Raw genomic sequence first — 21,830 nt, 5'->3', positions numbered from 1 at the left:
TTTGGGTACAGTGTTGTATGACCACGCAATTGTCATTCAAAGTGCGTCAGCGCTGAAAGCTGAAAATTGATCTGGGCAGGAGGGGGGTTTAAGTGCCCAGTAAGCAAGTGGTTAAAAAAGAAGGCTAAATAAAAGATGTCCATCCACCTAGGATACTAGCAAAAACAGAAGCATGCTAGTAGTGGGAGGGGTTATCCTGAGCTAGTTTGTTTGCCAGTGACCAATTCTCCTGTAGGTGGCAGTATAACTCGAAGATTAAAAAAAAAGTAGTATGGGTTTCTTTTTTTTTTTCTTTTTTTAGATTTATACTTACCTAGGTGGATGCAGCAACCAATGCTGCATCTGTTCCCTGGCGCCTCTGCACTGAAAACCCAGCGATCAAACACTGTCGATCACTCGGTTTTAGAGCTCCGCGAGCAGAGAGCTGTAGACTGTCAGTCACAGCTGTACGCTCATCTCCCTTGGTGCTCATTGGAGCGCTGAGCTGTGGAGGGGGCGGAGTGGGCGTCTCAGCCTCTTACTGGCTCACCAAAAGCCTGAGCCAGGTGTCAGTCCAGGAACCTGGCAGACCTGGACTTCCATTGTCTGGATGACGTGGTGCCTGGACTGATATCCGTGTCGCCAGCAGAGAGTGGACTTCAGTTCGCTCTCTGCTGAAAATGGGTCACAGGAGTGAAAAACGAATTGCACTCCTGTGATCCATAGGAGAAGCCCAGCCAAAACGAGCTTTGGCTGGACTTCTCCTTTAAAGGCTTTTGGTGCTCCCATTGAAATGAGAAAAATAAAATTTTGGTCACATAAAACATAAGACTGCTGTACTGATAAAGCAATCAGGAATAAGGATTGTTCATGACCTGCAGAAAACTTTAACCTCTGGTTACAATATACAAATAACATCTGGAAGTCGCCAATTACTATTGTTGGTGGAACACTCCCAGAATAATTACACATCTCTTATATTTTTATAACTTTTATCTAGTACAACACAGGGTGATTAACACACGGGGCACACATTACACTGGCAAACGTGTTGACACAATCTAAAACTGTGATTTCAGACATATTTAGACTAGAAAGCATCAGCCATGTACTACTAAAACAGGAGCTTTAAAGCTGAAGAAGTTTCATCTGCTTATGCTTTGCCTTCCCTGGTTCCTCCTTGCCCCACCATATCAACATGCTTAAGAAATATTTAAATTAAATTAAACCGATACATTTTCACTACAAACCTTATATTAGACTTGTGATATCTTCACTGGGACTCTGTGCTTTTATTATACAATTCAGGCAGAATATAACTGGTGGGAGGGGCCGGCAGGGTGCTGTACATAACATTCTGAAAACACCAAAGCACCCTGCTTAGAACTCTTCCTGAAAGTTATCATCACTGGGTACACATAGGCCGAAAATCGTTTAAAAACAGTTGGTTCGGCAGGAACTGGCCAACTTTTGGCTCGTGTGTACAGCCCCCTGTCTGACAGAAGCCGGTCCCACAACTGGCTTCTGATGAACGAACATGCTGGAAAAACAGCATCCAATCAGTGATTGCAGCCAATGGCTGTGAGCACTGATCAGTGTGCTCTGGCAGGGGGCAGACCCCCCTGTCAGAACACAATGATACAGCGGGGACATCACCGCACTAACATCACTTGTGTTATTACAGCTATCCAGTGGTGTATTTAGGTTTTGTGCTGCCCTAGGCCTGACTGAGCTTGTGCACCCCCTAATTTAAATATGACCCACCCCTTCCTGTCAAGGCCACACCCCTTTCTTTTAAAGATCCGCCCTGTCATCTTCATTGGAGGACGACAGAGGGACGCCGCGGGAAGAGGACAGAGAGGCATGCAGCATCTTTTCATTTGGTGGGTAAGGGGATATGTGCTGGTTGCTTTGGGAGGGGAGGATCAGACCCCTCCCAAAGCATCCAGCACATATCCCCTTACCCCCCCTCCCCTCATCCATGTGTGCATTTGTTATCTGCCCCCTTCCCGGTTACTGTGTCCCCCTCCACTGTAAACTATACACAGACCTCAGAGCAGAAGCGCGGCTCTTGCACTGAAGTCGTGTCCCTCCTCTGTGGCTCCTTCTCCTCCTGGCTGTGTACACTAGAACATAGGAGCTGAGAAGGAGGAGGAGCTGAGGAGTGTGTGTGGCTGACAGTGGGGAGAGAGGTGGCGGCTGCTACGGAAAGCCGATCGCTGCTTGTGGGACCCCGGGTGGCAGATGTCCTGGGTGCCCACGCTAGCGCACTCTGGCTGCCAGTTATCGAAGCTCAGTGCCGGAACTTGTTGTGGGCTCCGGGACAGTGGCATCACTAGGTTTGGTGTCACCTGGAGCTGTAAAAATTGTGTCATCCCCCTTAATTTTTTGACTGGAGGCCCAGCGTTGGAGTTCATTATGGCGGTCAACAAGGCCTAGAGGATATCAGGTTAGGCACTTCCTAATGGCTCAGTCCCTGGGAACAGTAATGAATAATGGCCAACAGGCTCTTACCAGACCCGGTGAAACCGCAACAGTGATCCCTCCGGCTGGACGTTTGCTCACTCTGGGTTGCCCAGGCTGACTCTGGTCAGTAGTGTAGCATGTCTGTACCCTGGCAGTGGCTTTATCTTTCTCCCCCTCTGGTGGTGCGGGTACAGCGTGGCTCTCTGGTGGTGCGGGTACAGCGTGGCTCTCTGGTGGTGCGGGTACAGCGTGGCTCTCTGGTGGTGCGGGTACAGCGTGGCTCTCTGGTGGTGCGGGTACAGCGTGGCTCTCTGGTGGTGCGGGTACAGCGTGGCTCTCTGGTGGTGCGGGTACAGCGTGGCTCTCTGGTGGTGCGGGTACAGCGTGGCTCTCTGGTGGTGCGGGTACAGCGTGGCTCCCTCTTTGGCTTCCCCCAGCACAGTACTCTCTTCTTCTCCTCTAACACCCCCCCTCAGCAGAGTGCATGCATGCTGGGGGCTGTAGCATGTCTGTGGACACACAGGGGCTGCCACTCTTCAGGGACTACTTTTCCCATGATGCCCCCCAGAGTCTTCTGATTGGCCCTCTGCTGTGGCCAATCATGGGGAGGAAAACAGCGGTCAGGAAGCTGGGCGATGGCGCAGGGAAACCAATTAGAGCCGCTCTCTCTCTCTCTTCTCCCTTACCCTCACAGAAAGGGGAGGGGGGGCGAGCGGGGGAGTTCTCTGGTAAATGGAGCAGCAGATCTGTGACAAGGAGAGGAGAGATGCGGGTTGTCAGGGGAGGGGGGGCGAGTGGGGGAGATACACAGACAGCCCGCATCTCTCCTCTCCCTGTCACAGCGTTGCTGCTCAATTTGCCAGAGAACTCCCCCGCTCGCCCCCCCCTCCCCTTTCTGTCAGCCGAAGGGAGAAGAGAGAGAGAGTGGCTCTAATTGGTTTTACCGTGCCGCCGCCCAGATTCCTGACCGCTGTTTTCCTCCCCATGATTGGCCACAGCAGAGGGCCAATCAGAGACAGAATCACAGCTTTACAGAGGGGCGGCTTGACGGCACCCGGGACGCCACTGCACTGCACTGCTAAGCTGTACTCCCTGCTGTGCGGGAGTCGGGAAGAGGGCGCTGCTGCCATTTTCGGTGGGGGGGGGGGGGGGGTTGGGGGGCGGCTTTTTGCCGCCCCCCCGCACAGTGCCGCCCTAGGCCTGGGCCTTGTTGGCCTAGGCCAAGACACAGCACTGCAGCTATCTGCAAGTTTTATTTCGCTCACTGGGTTAAACGCATGAGTAACACCCATGTGTTATCTAGAGCCCCCTTGACTGAAAGGACTAAAATCCAATGAAATAAAGTGGGCAGGGACAGTAAGGCTGGGGAGGAAAGATCTAGATGATGCTGGGCATTCTCCAGCCAGGAAATAAGGCAGGCTCTGACTTCTTGCAGCTTCTAATATACACTATGAGACCCTGTCAGTGGGCTGTGAAATTGGAGTAAGCCAATTAAGTACAGTAGAAGAGCCAGTAAAACTGTGCAAGACTGCAGGGAAGGGTCAGCCGAATCAGCTTTAACAAACAAAGAAGTTATCATAGAAACTGAATTGCAGGGTCAGCCAGCTGCTATTCCTACTAATTAAAGAGCAATCATGCAGCACAGTAATTAGTAGAAATAATTAGTCATAGACATTTTTACCCACTTGTTTTCGGTCTTCCTCTTCATCAGCTCCTGGGCGAAGTACAAGAGCAGCTCGGTAATCTGTGTTAAATGCTGGCGCCGGACCAGCGGGATAAGATGCCTTCATTAGACGATTACATATCTGAAACACACAGTTGTCAAAACAACAATTAATGACTACTATGCGATAATAAGGAAGAACATGTGACGTGCCACTGCGACCAACATCACTGCATATTACCTACCCCATGTTAACAGGCACTTTGGTCTGGGGTTGTATATTCAGCATACAAGGATAGGCCAAAACGTGTCATGGATCCTGCAGTGCTGAATTAAGGACCCATTTGTAGGGCGGCTATGTGGCTTTAAAAAAAATAAAAAACAATTTGAATTTTATTTTTATCTTTGTCATCTGTCTTCCATAGAGGAAATTTGCCTTCACTTCCTGTCCCATAGCCAGAACAGGATGTGAGAGGAAAACCCTCCAATGTGAGGGAATCTCTGGTTGTCCCTGATCTGAAACGGAGGAATCTTCTGTTTCAAACCGTAAGCTTGAATGATCAACTGTCGAATCCATTTAGAAATGGTAGCTTTTGACGCTGCCTGTCCTCTATTGGGACCCTCTGGCAGCACAAACAAAACATCCGTCTTGCGGATCTGAGTAGTTGCCCCTAGATAGGCCTTAACTGCTCTTACTACATCCAACGAATGTAGAGATCTCTCTTCCGGAGAACAGGGATCTGGAAAAAAGGAAGGTAGAACAATGTCTTGGTTTAAATGAAAATCAGAAACCACCTTCGGTAAAAAACTAGGATGAGGGCGTAGTACCACTCTATCCTTGTGTATAATCAAATAAGGCTCCTTACAGGAAAGAGCTGCTAATTCTGATACTCTTCTAGCAGAAGAGATGGCCACCAGAAAAATTAATTTCCTTGTCAACAAGACCAAAGGAATCTGACTTATTGGTTCAAAAGGCTGTTTCTGTAACACAGCCAGGACCAAATTCAAGTCCCAGGGGTTTAGGGGCGCTTTAACCGGAGGATTAAGACGCATCTCCCCCTGCATAAAGTTTCGGACCAAAGAATGCGAAGCAAGTGACCGCTGAAATAATACTGATAAAGCAGAAACCTGGCCCTTGATGGTACTCAAGGCCAGCTTCATCTCTAATCCCATCTGTAGAAAATCAAGGATTCTACCTATGACATATTTCCTGGGATGCCAACCTCTGGATTCACACCAGGTTATATAAGCCTTCCAGACTCTATGATAAATCATCCTGGAAGCTGGCTTCCTTGCATTAAACAAGGTAGATATGACAGGACCTGAGAGCCCACGACTCTTCAGAACGTGGGTCTCAATAGCCAAACCGTCAAATTTAGCGTTTGTAAGGCAGGATGGAACACTGGACCCTGAGATAACAGGTCTGGGCGTACCGGTAGGGTCCACGGGGAACCCACCGTCATCCTTACTATTTCTGCATACCAAGTCCTTCTGGGCCAAGCGGGGGCCACCAGAAGTACCGACTTCCTTTCCTGCCTGATCCTGCGAAGGAGTCGTGGTAGTAGCAGAATAGGCGGGAATGCGTAAATCAGTGAGAACCGATGCCACGGAATCACCAACGCATCCGTCCCGCATGCAAGAGGATCTTTTGTCCTTGCCACAAATCTGTCTATCTTTTTGTTGAATCGGGATGCAAAGAGATCTACATCTGGAACCCCCCATCTTTGGCATATGGCCCAAAAGACGTCGGGATGCAGAGACCATTCCCCTGGAAGTAACTGCTGGCGACTTAGATAGTCCGCCTGCCAATTCTCTATTCCCGGGATGAAAACTGCCGATATGCATGGCACATGCATCTCTGCCCAGACTAAGATCTGGTTCACCTCTTTTTGAGCAGCTCAGCTCCGGGTGCCTCCCTGATGATTGACATAAGCCACTGCTGTGGCATTGTCGGACTGGATCCTGACCGGACAACCCTGTAGCCTGATAGTCCAGGCTTTTAGAGCTAGATGTATCGCCCGGATCTCCAGAATGTTGATGGGTAAGGTCCTCTCTGTCTTGGACCATACCCCTTGGACCGCAGCCTGTTCCAGAACTGCTCCCCAACCTGACAGACTGGCATCTGTTGTTACCACCGTCCAGGTAACCGGTAGAAAGGATTTCCCCTTCTGCAGGTTTTCGGGTATGAGCCACCAATTGAGGCTCTGACGCACCGCATGCGACAGGTGCATCGGAAAGTCTAATGTCTGAACCTTCTTGTTCCAGGTCGACAGAATACTGTGTTGCAGCATTCTTGAGTGAAACTGAACATAGGGAACTGCTTCGAATGAAGACACCATCTTCCCTAGTAGCCTCATACAAAGGCGGACTGAGGGACCCTTCTTGGTCCTTACTGTCAGAATCAGCTCTCTCAAAGCAGTGATCTTTGCCTGGGGTAGAAATATTTTCTCCTGGCTTGTATCTATAATCAGACCTAAATACTCCAGTCTTCTTACTGGTTTTAGGAAAGACTTTTCTAAGTTGAGGATCCAACCCAGGTGTTCTAGATACCTGACCGTGGTCCTCAAGTTTCCATTCAAAGAGGCTACCGACCGGTCTATCAAGAGCAGGTCGTCTAGGTATGCTATGACAGCTATACCCTGAGCCCTTAATCTGGCCAGAGGAGGAGCCAAGATCTTTGTGAACACTCGAGGTGCAGTGGCTATCCCGAAAGGCAGAGCCACAAACTGGAAATGGCGCCCTCCTACCTCGAAGCGCAGAAACTTCTGATGAGCAGGAAAAATGGGCACATGCAGATATGCATCTCTGATGTCTATTGATGCCAGAAATTCTCCTCCCTGCAGGGTGGGAACTACTGTTCGAATTGATTCCATGCGGAAGGATTGAATCCTTAGGAATCGGTTCAGATCCCTTAAGTCCAAAATGGGCCTGACATCCCCATTTGGCTTTTGGACCGTAAAAAGGTTGGAATAGAAGCCCAATCCCTGGTCCTTTGCGGGAACTATCATAATGACCTCCTGCGACAAAAGTCGCTCTAACGCTAGAAGGAGCGACTGCTTCTTCTCTGGGTCTCTGGGAACATTTGATATGAGGAACCGAGGAGAAAGGAATTCCTGAAACTCCAGCTTGTACCCTAAGGTTACCGTGGAGACTACCCATCTGTCCTGGAAGTCCTCCTGCCAGAGCTCTGAGAACTGTCGCAGTCTTCCCCCCACTCGAGTGAGCGGGGGCGCTCCCTCATGCAGAGGTCTTAGTGTTTTGCCTAGTAGGCTTCTTTCCCCAGGACTTCTTTTGTCCCTGGGGTTGACTCTTGTCTCTGGACCCCGATGGAGGCGGCCGTCGAGACTGCCTGGTGGAGGCTGAAGCCCCCGGCGCTGGGGAAAGAGTCCGTTTGAAAGAGGGACGCTTACTCTTCTTCTTGACAGGTAAGAGTGCTTTTCCCACAAGAGATTCTCTTGATATAGTTATCCAAGTCCTCTCCAAACAACCTTGTACCACGAAATGGAAACCCAGCCAGTAGCTTCTTACATGGTGCTTCGGCTGACCAATTTTTCAACCATAGGATTCTACGTATATGCACCAACCCCAGTGAAAGACGGGAGGTTTGCACGATAGAATCTCTAATGGCGTCAACCACAAAGCATAAGGCCGCTGGAAGGTTAGCAAACCCCTGGGCCTGCTGTTCAGGTAATACTTTGATGACCTGCTTAACATGGTCTCTTAAGTATTGACAGACTCCAGTCGCTGCTACTGCAGGTTGGGCCACTGATCCTGCTAAGGAGAAAACATCCTTCAATAGGGATTCCATCCTTTTATCTACAGGATCCCTGAGCATCTGAGCATTGTCTACAGGACAAGTCAGGCTATTATTTACGGAGGAAATGGCGGCATCAATAGCCGGTATTCCCCACATTTTAATAAACTTTTCTTCCATCGGATAAAGTGTTGAAAACTTTCTCGGCGGAAAAAAAACTTTGTCTGGGTGATCCCACTCAGAATAAATAAGCTTTTCAAGTAAAGTATGAACAGGAAAAGAATGTGCTGCTTGGAAAGGTTTCAGTGACCCCAAAGCAGAAGAGGATTCTTTAGCAGTTTCAGGTATGGGCAACTTAAATGTGGAGCGGACCAATCCAGTGAGGATCTGCACTAAGACTTTCTCCTCTTGGGAAGTCGCAGAGGGTCCCTCTCCACCTGAATCCTCCGAAGAGGAATCATCCATCCCATCCCGATCCTCTGAAAGGGATTCATCTCCTTTATCCCAGAGCTCCTCTGTCTGAGGGTCTTGGGGAACAGAGGAAAGCCTAGTGCGTTTTCTTCCACTGAGTGAAGACGTAATCACGGCCATTAATCTTTCCTCTAGACCATTAATGGTTGAGGAAAAAACCTCTTGTGTAATATATACAGGGGCTGAAGTGCCAGAAGCAGGTGTAGCCCCTGACCCCGATGGCTCCATCACCTAAGACACTGGCGTAAAAACTGAGGTATCCCTGCAAGGGGGAGGGATTATATAGGGGATTGAACTTCCTGATAGGGTGTGCCAGTGTCCAATCACCAGTGATACCTATATAACCCATAGTAATTACTGTGGCTCTGTGTCCCGTGATGTTCGAGAAAGAAACAGTGTTTTTTTTGGTTCAATATACTTCAATAGAGAAGCTGCAGAAAAGCATGTAATGCATTTTTGCAGTAATATGTGATTTTTAATCTGCCCAACAACAAATCGGCCAAAGAAAATGCAAATCGCAGCAAAATCACGTGCACAAAAAACAAAACGCACAGCAAAAAGCACTGCAGAAACGGATCAAAAGTAAACTGAATAGGTGTGTACCGAGCCTTATGCTGGCCACACAGATCAATTTTCAGACAAGAATATTCAAACAAAAAATCTTTGTACATTCACTGAATGAAAGAATGAACGTTCTTAAAATTACATTTTTTTTGAAGGAAGACATTGTTTTTGTTTTTAATAAAAAAATTTGATCACTGAGTCTGATGATATTTACCAGATTCACCCTTTAATAGTATATACAGTATATATCCTCTAATAGTAGATACAGTATATCTCCTCTAATAGTTTATACAGTATATCTCTTCTAATAGTATATACAGTATATCTTCTCTAATAGTATATACAGTATATCTCTTCTGTCTGTTATTCTCAGAGTGGATTTGATATTTTGCTCTCTAACCATATAGTTGGTTATTTATATTTACCACTGCATAGAGATATTTAAGAATAAATTACCTTTTTTTAAAACTTTACACATTAACTAAATTATACTCCACACTTTTTTTTAAGGTTATTAACCGAATAATCGTTTAATCGAAACAATAATCGGCCAACTAATCGATTATGAAAATAATCGTTAGTTGCAGCCCTACACCTGCATTCTCTGACAAAGCAATGCCTGGGTGCATCACAAAGCAGAAATCAAATCCAGTACAGCAAGCAGCCATTAGGACTTTACACTAGGCAAAACTGGGAATGATGAAAAAAATAGGTGTGTTAGGGGCTACTCCAAAAATTGCCCCATGACAACAAAAATTGTTGTGTACTATCTTGGCACCCAAGGATTTCAACAAAAGTATAGAAGTGTTAATTCCCTTCCTTCCCCTCTGTGCATCCCATGCGGGCACAACATGGCTCTCAGATGGGTGTACGCTTAAAGTGACACTAAAGCTTTGTTTTTTTTTAAATAACAAACATGTCGTACTTACCTCCACTGAACATCCTCTTCTGGGGTCCCTCAGCGGCTCTCGTGGCTCCTCCCCACATTATATAACCCCTGGGAGGAGCACTGGATTGGATTTGATTGACAGCAACGGGAGCCAATGGCTGCGTAGAATGCATTGAGGTGAAAAACCTTGAAGGTTTACAACCCCTTTAAGTATGCCCATGTGAATGAGGCCTTAAGATGCAGATAGTATCCATTTCAGCAGTGAAATTGTACCTGAGCAGGTGTAGTCAGGTGGGTCTTGCTCACAAAAGGGAATCAGGTAAGAAAGCCGGTGCTCTCCCCCCAGAAGACAATTTACTGCAGAAGTAGTGTGCACGGATAGACATGATGGGAGTGTGCTCCCAGGCCTGCTTGGCCTTATAGACATGCACCCTGCCTGAGGAAGTGTTTAGCCAGTGCTGAAACAGTCTAGTGGTCTAGGCAAACCAAATAGCCATGAGGCTAAATTGTTTTGTATTTGTGTAATCCCAAGAACACCTGAGAGGGCAAATCTTGTATACAGGAACTTTTGTTGATGAAAGCAAGTGGACAGAAGTCCTAAAATGAAATTTCCCAAGTAGACCAAGATCCTAAACATCTGTCCATTTGAAGCTAAATATATATTCACATAAATCATCATACTTTATATCCAGGATACAGACATAAAAAAAAAAGAAAAAAAATGTAATTGAGGAGAGGTTAGGAGCTCTATCAAGTTTTTGTTGTCATTTGTGCCCTATTGGGGAGACTTTTCATAAATTTCCTGTTCAAAGATAATCTATACTAAACCTACCAGCTTCCCAGATCCCATTCTGTTCTCTGTCTGCCCCTCATGCTCGGGAACAAGCAGCTCCACTGGCAGGTCATGATACCCCCTCAGAAGGGATCGGTCTTCCTCTGCATGTGGTTGATGCAGAACAGGAGATCTCCGGGAGATGGGATTCTACAGAAAGAAAAAAAAACACACATTTATATATTTGTGTACAGTCACACTCCTCCGTTTTTCTGCTTTGCCTCGACATAGACAGGGCCGCTCTTCAGTTTTGTGCATTCTTGCTTTTCAGGGGAAGGTGACCACTTTGCCTATACAATGAACTTTTCATGGCTGAAGCTGCAATCTGAATGTTTGATATGGAAAACCTCCACCACCTTACAATCTAAAAGGTCACGATCTCACATGCATACATACTAGGATCAATTTAGACAGTATCCAATTAACCTACTGGCATACCTTTGGATTGTGGGAGGAAACCTACACAAGCACAGGGAGAACATAAAACTGCATGCACACAGTGCCCTGACCAGGAACCCAGTGCTGCAAAGCAGAAGTTCTAACCACCAAGACTGTTCAGAACAGTTCTAACTGAAAAGCAGGTCTGTGGCTCAGTTTAAAAGCAGAACTAAACCTTGCAATTTAACGGTTTCAAACACCAGTTAGGCCCCTTTCACACTGGGGTGGTAGGGGGCGTCGGCGGTAAAACAGCGCTATTTTTAGCGCTGTTTTACCGCGGTATTCTGCCGCTAGCGGTGCGGTTTTAACCCCCCGCTGGCGGCCGAAAAAGGGTTAAAACCCCTCGTATAGCGCGGCTATAGCCGCGGTATTACCGCGGTATAGCCGCACTGTCCCATGGATTTCAATGGGCAGGAGCGGATTAGGAGCGGTGAATACACCGCTCCTTCACCGCTCCAAAGATGCGGCTGACAGGAGATTTTTTCTTCTCCTGCCAGCGCACCGCTTCAGTGTGAAAGCCCTCGGGCTTTCACACTGAACAACAGCGGAGGCTGTTTAGGGGCGGTTTGCAGGCGCTATTTTTAGCGCAATAACGCCTGCAAACCGCCCCAGTGTGAAAGGGGCCTTAGCATTCCCGGCATGTTGGGAATGCTAACTGTCACATTTGCTTGTGCTCCAAACCAAATAGTCAAGCCTAAACGGCGGGTGTCAAAGCTGATCACATGTGCAGCACCATGGCAGTTGCAGATCAAACAGAGGCAATGATGGCAGCTTCCTTGGCTGAAAAGGATAGGAGGGTTTAAAGTGGAGTTCCACCCAAAAGTGGAACTTCCACTCATCGGATTCCTCCCCCTTCCGGTGTCACAGTTGGCACCTTTCGGGGGGAGGGGGGTGCAGATACCTGTATATTACAGGTATCTGTAACCACTTCCGGCGTAGATAGCCGCAGAATCTGCGGTTATTTACGCCACATTCCGGTCCCCCCCCCAGCTGTCTGCTGGGAAACACACGGGTCCCAGAGACAGCAGGGACCAGCCATATTGCGCTGCGCGACTCGCGCATGCGCAGTAGGGAACCGGGAAGTGAAGCCGCATGGCTTCACTTCCTGATTCCCTTCCTGAAGATGGAGGCGGCAGCACCCGAGGACCGAGAGACGGTTCGGCCTCGGGTGCCGACATCGCGGGCGCCCTGGACAGGTAAGTGTCCATGTTTTAAAAGTCAGCAGCTGCAGTATTTGTAGCTGCTGACTTTTAAAAAAAAAAATTTCGGCGGAGCTCCGCTTTAACTTCTGCTTTAGGCCTCGTTCACACCATGGTGCAGAGATGTCATTTTTTCTGCACGCATTCTGCAAGAGCACAAAAAAAAAAAAAACAAAAAGAAAAACAAATGTGCCCCGTTTACACCACGTGTGGATTTTTTCTGTGCAGGAATCTGCAAGGTGTATACAGTTTTCTGCACAGGAAAAAAAAACTGACACAGCATCAACATTGGTGTAAACAAAGCACATAACTGACACGCATGAAACCTGATGTCAACGTGCACAAAACATCACTGAAACACGGATGAAGATGAATGTAAAAACTTATGTCTCTGCTGGGTTCCCATCAGTTTTCATGCATGTATGGTGTGAACGAGTCGTCACTCTCAGGCAAAGGATGCTGGAGCAGTTACAGCAATGGATCTAAACTCCTGTCCTCAGGACCCACTAACAGGACAGATTTTAAAGTATTACCTTGGGGAGATACAGACTAGAATACTGCAATCACCGAGCAGCAAATGATACCACCTGTGATGTATTTCAGTTTACTTGCAAACCTGGCCTGTTAGTGGGTCCTAAGGACAGGAGTTGAGAACCACTGAGTTACAGAAGCTTGGATAGGCTTCCAATGCTCTCCTCTTCTCTAAGCAGGCCCATGCTGTCTTCACATACAATGCAGGGCTAACGGTCCTGTGTTGTATGTGGTGACCTCAACATATGACCACTGGTCAGCACTTTAGAGAATAGGCTTCAAAGAACTGGTCATTTACCGTGGTGGAAGCCTGCCCGAGCAAGGACTGAAGTGAATATTACACCCTATTCCACTACCCTTAGAACATGTAATCCTTGCAGCGTGAGAAGGGCTTACTACAAGGGTATATTTTACAAAAAATCTTTCGCATGGGCTGGCCTCATTATTAATAATAACAATAAAAAAATTAAATGGAATGGATTGGGCTTTAAATATAATGCTGTAGGGGGCGTGGCCTGGACGGCAATGTGAGCGGACGCGTCTGAGCAGAGCTCCGCCGGCGATATATCCTGACAGCGATCTCCTGCACATTTTTCACCGGCAAACCGATCCACAACGAGGGTAACTAATCCAGCCACCCCCTGGTCTAACATGTCTCCTCCGAGAAAAAGTACCGCGGCATCCTCCTCCCTAGATAGGTACCGCCGTGTAGACCGGGACCTGGGGGGACAAGATGGCGCCTCGGCAACATCTCCTGCAGCCCAGCAAGATGAACACGAGGCAGCAGACACTAACAGAGTCCTTGAGGCGATCTCAGTGTGCCAAGCCACACTGACCTCCAAAATAGAAGAAGTAAAAGTGGACATTTCACTGATTCGCCAGGACATGACTAAGATCCGGGAACGGGTCACAGAAACGGAGGCCAGGATAAGCCGAGCGGAGGACATAATTCACCCCTTACAGCACAGCCAAGAGGACATGCAGCGTCAACTCCAACAACTCGCTCAAAAACATGACGAGCTCGAGAACCGGGCCCGCAGATCCAATGTACGATTCATCGGCTTACCGGAGGGTGCGGAGGGCCCTGACCCAGCCACATTTTTGGAAAAGCTTCTCATCAACACATATGGCCGGGAGGCCTTTTCTACTACATTCGTGGTGGAACGTGCCCACCGTATGCCTGCTCGCCGTCCCCCTGAAGGCGCACCGCCGCGCACGTTTATAGCAAAACTATTGAATTTCAGGGACCGAGACACCATTCTACGTATGGCAAGAACCAAGGGGAATATACCATTCCAATCGGGTCACGTGATGGCCTTTCCGGACTTTTCGGCAGAAGTACAAAAACAGCGGGCTCGATTTGGTGAAATTAAACGACGCCTAAGGGCCCACAACCTGAAATATGCAATGCTGTTTCCTGCTCGCCTTCGGGTTGTTGGAGAAGACCGCGCACACTTCTTCGAAGATCCGGCTCAAGTAGTGGCCTGGCTGGATCACCGAGAGGCAGAAAGGAATCGCCCAACCAGCTAGGCTTTTGGCTCCGCGGATCCGGCGTCTGTAAGTTGCCTTCCTTACCTTACTCTCCCCGTGAACATTGACACTCATACGAAACTCACATAGGGCCCTTGTGTCACCCCTGTGCCCACTATGAGTATGGGAAGACTTACTCCACACAAATGAGTGACTTAGAGATTGCTCGTCCAAAAGGACTTACCCAGAACACATCAATTTTACAAGTCACTGATCTGCACCAGCGAAAACTTTTTTCCTTCCAGATACATGCTTCAAAACGGCAATCAGAACTTCTACACAATAACCCCCTTACTAGAAAGGCCTCTAACAACCCCTGGAGGAGGGGGAGGAGAAGATATATGGAGTATGGTACCCTGTGCTGTTACACCCCCCCCCCTTTTTTTTTTTTTTTTTTTTTTTTAAGTTACCATTTTATAGAAATGTCATAAATGTTTACTATATATCACGGCGGAGTGGTCGGCTATATACCGATTACTGCTAATCAATGCCGTTGTTTTTTGCATTGCCAACTTTATACCAGCGTTTGTTCGCCCTCACTGGTGGCGTGTGCTTTGCTATATTGGGCGATGATACGCCCCCAGTGGACGGAGGTTAGGATCGTGCGTGGTACGTCTGTCTATATGAGTGGACTGTCGTCCTCGCGCGACCGCACAGGTTTTGGGATTTATGCCCCAACCAAGTTTGGGAGGTGGAGGGCAGGGAGGGGGGAGGGGAATTGTTATTTGTTACAATTATGGTTATGGATAGATGGCACAACAGTAAGCACTGATAGATACCCTAAATGGCACAGTATAAGAATGCATGGTTGGGAGCCTTCTGGGCGGAGGACATTAGGGACCCGAGCACACCCCATTGACATGCGTCTCGATACTCACAAACAATCCAAACATGACTAGTGTAAAGTTCCTAACTTGGAACGTTAGAGGTATCAGAGATAAGATCAAACGATCCGCGATTTTTGGATGCCTTAAATCATATCGCGCCGACATTATGGTCCTTACTGAGACGCATGTCACTGGACACCTTCAGAGCGCCTTAAAACGTCCCTGGATAGGATGGTCATACCATGCCACCCACACCCCATACTCACGAGGGGTCTCAATACTAATAGCCAAGTTTGTTCCATTCAGCTGTATATCAGTAAAGACTGACCCCCAGGGCAGATTCATTTTCCTGCACTGCACCATATCAGGCACACAATACCTCATTCTGGCGTTCTACATACCCCCACCATACACTTCCACCTTGATTAACGAAGGACTTCTATACATGACTCAACACCCCTTATTGCCAACCATTTGGCTAGGGGATTTCAACATGATACTGGACTCATCCGCCGATAGACTACAGATAAATCGAGATACCCAACCCTCTACCATTACCAGATTAGGACGCACATTGACAGAGTTTTCTCTCACGGACACATGGAGACATCAACACCCGGGTGATAGAGTATTCTCCTGTTTTTCTGCATCACACTCCTCCATGTCACGAATAGACATGATATTCATTTCGGACACTCTACTCCCCCAGTTGACAGACTCAGGCTACCATACAAGATCCCTTTCCGATCATGCCCCATGTTGGGCCTCCCTATCACTATCCCCGCCACCGGGACCTAGGCTTTGGCGCCTCCACCCCTTTTGGCTGGCGACTTTGGAGGATCAGGAAGACATACCGGGAGAATGGCACCATTTCTTTAACACTAACAATCACACTGCACCCGTGGGCACGGTCTGGGAATCATTCAAACTGCACGTTAGGGCCCTACTAACAGCCCGTATAAATAGACTAAAAACCACCTCGAGCACAGTGCTCCACGAGGCAACCGAGAAACTAGACAAGATTACACATGAATTTAACACAGACCCCACACCGGACAAAGCCTCAGCACTTAAACTGTATACCCGAATGTTAGATCAACTGCATTTTGAAAAGGCCAAACAAAAACTATTTTTCACGAAACAAAAAGTTTTTGAACAAGGCGAAAGGGCGGGTAAACTATTGGCGTACTTGGCTAAACAAGACACCAGGCCTCCGGTGGTTGTCTCCCTGAGGGGCATGGGTGACGTGTTGCAAACGGACCCCATCGGGGTGGCAGACACTTTTAGGGCGTACTATGCAGACCTGTACTCATCTAAGGTGCAGGTCACCGCAGAGGAAACTGGGGTGTTCTTGCGGGACATTCCCTTTCCCCAAATATCGGAATCACAATTGGAGGCCCTTGAGGCCCCGCTTACTGTGGACGAGATCTCGGCGGCGGTGGCTTCCCTGGCGCCTGCTAAGGCCCCCGGGATGGACGGCCTGCCGTTGGATTTCTACGCAGCCTACTCGGACGTGCTGGTGCCCGAGCTACTAAGGTTGTACAACCATATTTTTGAGTCTGAGTCCCTTCCCCTCTCACTTAGACAAGCGGTGATTATAGTGCTTCCCAAGCCGGGTAAGGACCCACTGTATCCCGAATCCTACCGCCCAATCTCCTTACTTCAGGCCGATATTAAGATCTTGGCCAAAGTACTTGCGATGCGCCTAAACCAAATCATTTTATCCCTAATTCATCCGGATCAGACGGGCTTCATGCCGGGAAAAAACACGGCTATGAATTTACGCCGCTTACATATGAATGTCTCGGCGGTACACGAGGAGTCGGGTGGCAGGGTGGTGGTAGCATTGGACGCCGCCAAGGCGTTCGATTCTGTGGAATGGGGATACCTTTGGGAGTGTTTGAGGGGGTTTGGATTTGGACCCAATTTCATAAAGTGGGTTAAGCTACTTTACTATCTACCTGAAGCCAGGGTGTCGGTGAACGGGAGAACATCTGACCCATTCCCCCTTGAAAGAGGGACTAGACAAGGCTGCCCACTTTCCCCGCTCCTTTATGCCTTGGCGGTGGAGCCACTCGCCATATCCCTCAGGAGCAACCCAGAGATACAGGGTCTTAGAATTGAAAACCTGACCGAAAAGGTCAGTTTATACGCTGACGACATGCTCTTATATCTAGAAGACTCTGGCTTATCACTACAGTCTGCTCTCACCACAATTGAAAACTTCGGAAAACACTCGGGACTACATATGAATTGGGCAAAGTCACAAATCCTTCCTCTAGATATTTCACCGCCCAATAAACTATCAGCGAATCTTCCTTTGCAGAGGGTGGCATGCATTCAATATCTGGGAATTAAAATAACTAGGGACCCCATGGAATTTTTAGACAACAATGTAGAACCTCTTTTCTCCTACCTCAAATCACACATGCAGGTATGGGCACGGCTCCCACTGGGGATCATGGGTAGGGTCAACCTTATCAAAATGATCATAATGCCAAAGTTTCTATATGTTTTCTGGAACTCACCAATATTGATCCCTCTTAAAATCTTTAAAACAATTGACAAGCTTATTAACTCATTCATCTGGGGCTCGGGTAGACACAAGCTGGCATGGAACACCCTTAAAAACCCCACCACATCAGGAGGAACAGCCCTACCCGACTTTCATTCATACTATATAGCCGCACAACTGTCTCATTTTTACCACATTCACAACACAGATAGCGTTAAATACCAGACTCTGGTTTGCAATAAACCCAATAAAGATACCCATACCCCCTTACAGGTATTGTTTAGAGGTAGCTCAGGTCGAAGGGGAACGGCTGGCCGGGGACCCCTATTGAAACAACATAGACGAGTATGGGAGATAGCCTTAAAACTGACCGATACAGACTTTTTTCACTCGCATACCCCCCTGTGGCACAACCCACAATTAAGAGAACTACTTTCGATTCCCGGGGCAGTTAAATGGGCTATGAAAGGCATAATCTTCCTTCATCAAGTAATCACCCCAATGGGAATAAGAGATTTTAACTCTCTGAGAGATGAGTTCCAATTGCCCACACATATGCTATTTAACTACAGACAACTCACACATGCCCTACAGGCACAATTTGCTACGGGCTTCCCAAACCCACAAGTGCTGCCTTTGGTGGATGTTATAACGGGCGCAGATCCAACCAAACTGATATCAACCCTGTACTCAGCCCTGCGGGCGCGCTCGGTTGCGGGCATAATTAATACAGCAAAGGTTAGATGGGAAGAGGATATAGGCCCAGTGGAAGAAGACGACTGGGACGAGATTCTAGAAAATGTTAAAAAAACCTCCCCCAGTCTTCCAGAACGTATGACGCAGTTGTACATAATTCACAAGTCCTATCTCACGCCAGCTAGACTAGCCAAATTCTCCCAAACCCAAGACACTCAATGTCCAAGATGTACGAGTCCGTCAAGCTCTTTTTTCCACCTGATATGGGATTGTCCGGTTATCCAAACCTATTGGCATCAAATTATTAAATTTCTTCATGATGAAATGGGTTCCCCAGTTCAGGTGGATCCAAGGTTGTGTGTGTTGGGGTTGCTCCCAGATGTTACCATAGACAAATTCACTGCTACTTTTCTATACGAAACACTATTTTGCGCTAGAAAACTGGTGGCAAAACACTGGATGAGGGCCTCCCCTCCTACCTTTCAGGAATGGATCAAAATGGTAAATCTGTCCCTACCTTACAAAAAGGTTATATACAAACACAGGGGATGTCCGGCTAAATACGACAGGATTTGGAATACATGGCTTAACAATACCAACACATGTGATGCATAGGTGGGTGTGGGGCGGTGGAAGTGTTACGTGGAGCTATCCTGGTTCTGCAAGGCTAAGTTATCATACCATGGGTCGGAAAATCGGAGACTATATGTGCCTTACCAGCAAATCTCAAGTGCCATTATACAAAGTGCCAGAGTTATTAGTTTTATTAATATACTTTTTTTTTTATTCTTCTCTAGTTTATTCTCTCACAAAAGGCTTGTACATGTATATAAAACTACATAACCACTCAGGAAATATGCAAAGTGTAAAATATGCCTATATACTGTCTACATGTATGGTCTTTCTTCTGTATGTCTATTAATATTGCAAATAAACTTGTTCATTAATAAAAAAAAAATATAATGCTGTAAAGGAGAAGTTGGAGGTGTCGGGAAAGCATATGCTATACTTGGTTCTATTAGTGCGTAGTCATGTGTGTGCGCCTCCAATCTCTCTGCCTTCATTTAAGGCCTCTGTGTCACTTGACACAATTTTTATCCTTGACATGAAGATGCTGAAATACTTTACAGCAGAAGAAAAGCCAGTGATGGTTTTGCAACATACAATTACAAGAATAAAAATTTATGATCTGGATTTTCAGTCTACATAAGGCATCATAAACAGGAAATTTGGGATTAGGCATTGCATCCTGGCTGGTACTCGGAGGGTGAAACCACTCTGCCCTTTGGAATAGTGTATAGTAAAAGGCAATAAAGGAAGCTCTGAACTTACATCTCTGGTGGGGGAAACCTTCCAAAGGCCCCCGGGCAGGGTTAACTCCTCACTCTCCACAGTTTTCATAGCAGCCAGACGGCCACGAACCTGTCTCATCGTTTCCTTTAGCTGTCAATAAAAGAGAAAACAATAAAGACACTGAGAAAATTTTGACAAGTGCCATCACTTCCTTCAGCTGACCAAACATCTGATTTGCTGCAGCTTCTACTACACATTGTGAGAGGCTTAATGTGTGCAGTGAAATCAGAGTAAGCAATTTCAGTCCAGGAGAGGAGCCTGTACATCTGTGCAAGACTGAAGGGAAGGCTGGATTTAAGCTTTAAAAGATGTTCATAAACAGAAAAGCATCATCACTGAGTCTACAAAACACACTGGTGCAAAATGACATGCAATATATAAAAAAAAGAAAAAGGAAGAAGGAAGATGGAAAAAAGGAGGAAGAAGAAGAAAAAAAAAAAAAAGGAGGAAGAAAGAAGAACCTACTGAACCATAATAAGTCATAGGTAAGCCCTACCGAGCATCCCTTAATGTGCAGCAGGTTATTTCCAAACAATGTCACTTTTTTATCCAGGTCATACTGCTCACATCCCCATATGTATTTACATATATTATGCTCACAATGGTAACTTTAAAACAAAACATTTCCATGACAGTTATCCACGTTAATGCCCCGTACACACGAGCGGAATTTCCGTCGGTTAATCGTGGATGGTTTTTCCGACGGAATTCCGTTCAAGCTTGGCTTGCATACACGCGCCCACACAAAAGTTCTCTGAACCGACCGTCAAGAACGCAGTGACGTACAACACTACGACGAGCCGAGAAAATTAAGTTCAATGCTTCCGAGCATGCGTCGAATTGTTTCCGAACATATGTAGGAATTTTGCGCGTCGGAATTGGTACAGACCATCGGAATTTCCGGTCGGCACTTTTTCCGACCGAAAAATAAAGAACCTGCTCTCAATCTTTTGCTGGCAGGAATTCTGCCAGCAAAAGTCCGATGGAGCATACACATGGTTGGAATTTCCGACCAAAACTCACATCGCAATTTTGCTGGCGGAATTTCCAATCGTGTGTATGGGGCACAAGACTGCATACACACACAGACCTCAGTATATACAGTAAGTGTACAGAAAGCTTTTACTAAATATTTTCAAAGCCTTTAAAGGCATACTTTGGTTCCAGTTGTGAATTAATTTGTCTGTATAGTAATATAGTACTCACAGTTTTGGAATGCTCTTTAAATAAATGGTTTCCATTTTCATCTGCTTCCTCTTCATTGTTTCCTATCTTCTGTGCCGAGACACAACGGATGTGAGGACTACCGATGACGACTTGTGTGTTACGGTAAGTACAGGTGTTTCTCTTTGGAGTGAGGTGCATGGCAGCGTCTGAAGACTGCTTGACGATAAGACCCTCTCGTGCCAACTGATCAAGGGAACCAGAGACAAGAAATGAGTCTAAAACATGAAGTCTCTGATATGGCACCAAATAGTTCACAGTCCATTGGGTTAGGCTCACATAGGCACAGTATGCCGCTGACATCTGCACCCATCATTCCCATTAGCCCATCACTATAATGGGCTGCCATATTGACCATCAGGAGGGGGCAGGCAAGCTTCATCACCATCAGAAAATGCTGTTGGATTGACTCCAAGTACAGCCTATGAAATTTAATTGATTGCATTGCCCTCTGGTGGCAATCAAACACCTTTGGTATAAAACGTGCCACATCCTACATAATCTATGAATGCTGAAATTTGGGAATAATGGACTTTGTAGGCACGTATAAAAATAACACATTTTAATAGTTCTCATAAAATTCATACATATACAACATAATGTTTATAAAAGGGTATGGGACACAGTGGTTTGTCCTAGAGGATATACTTGAGTCATATACTTCCTGTGAAGCAATAGTGAGAAAATGCCCACACTGAGATGTATGTATTACTCTTTGTTGTTACCACAGTACTCATAGATCAAAAAAAATTGCTCGCTCTACATGTTTTGCGACCTGAAATGTCGCTTCTTCAGGAAATTCACTATTTCTAGTTAGAAAGACATTTAAATTAGAATACAGTACGCAAATTTTTTGTACCATGATACAAGTGTGCATGTGTATACAGAACTATACATGA

General features: G+C 46.8%; 1 protein-coding gene across 1 annotated transcript in view; it reads right to left on the bottom strand.

Moving 5' to 3' along the window:
- Positions 1-21,830, bottom strand: part of CCDC15 (coiled-coil domain containing 15) — an 81,129-nt gene that overhangs the window by 24,200 nt on the left and 35,099 nt on the right. Inside the window, exons 3-6 of the mRNA XM_073603240.1 lie at positions 20,914-21,117; positions 19,687-19,797; positions 10,619-10,768; positions 4,131-4,250 (exon numbers count right to left, since the gene is read on the bottom strand). Coding sequence (XP_073459341.1) covers positions 4,131-4,250; positions 10,619-10,768; positions 19,687-19,797; positions 20,914-21,117 — 585 coding nt within the window. The remainder of the gene's footprint in view (positions 1-4,130; positions 4,251-10,618; positions 10,769-19,686; positions 19,798-20,913; positions 21,118-21,830) is intronic.

This window comes from Aquarana catesbeiana, linkage group LG10, assembly GCF_042186555.1.
Source record: "Aquarana catesbeiana isolate 2022-GZ linkage group LG10, ASM4218655v1, whole genome shotgun sequence".
NCBI classification, from domain to species: Eukaryota; Metazoa; Chordata; class Amphibia; order Anura; family Ranidae; genus Aquarana; species Aquarana catesbeiana.
Note: the sequence above shows the minus strand (reverse complement) of the source record. Positions and strands in the feature narration are given on the sequence as shown.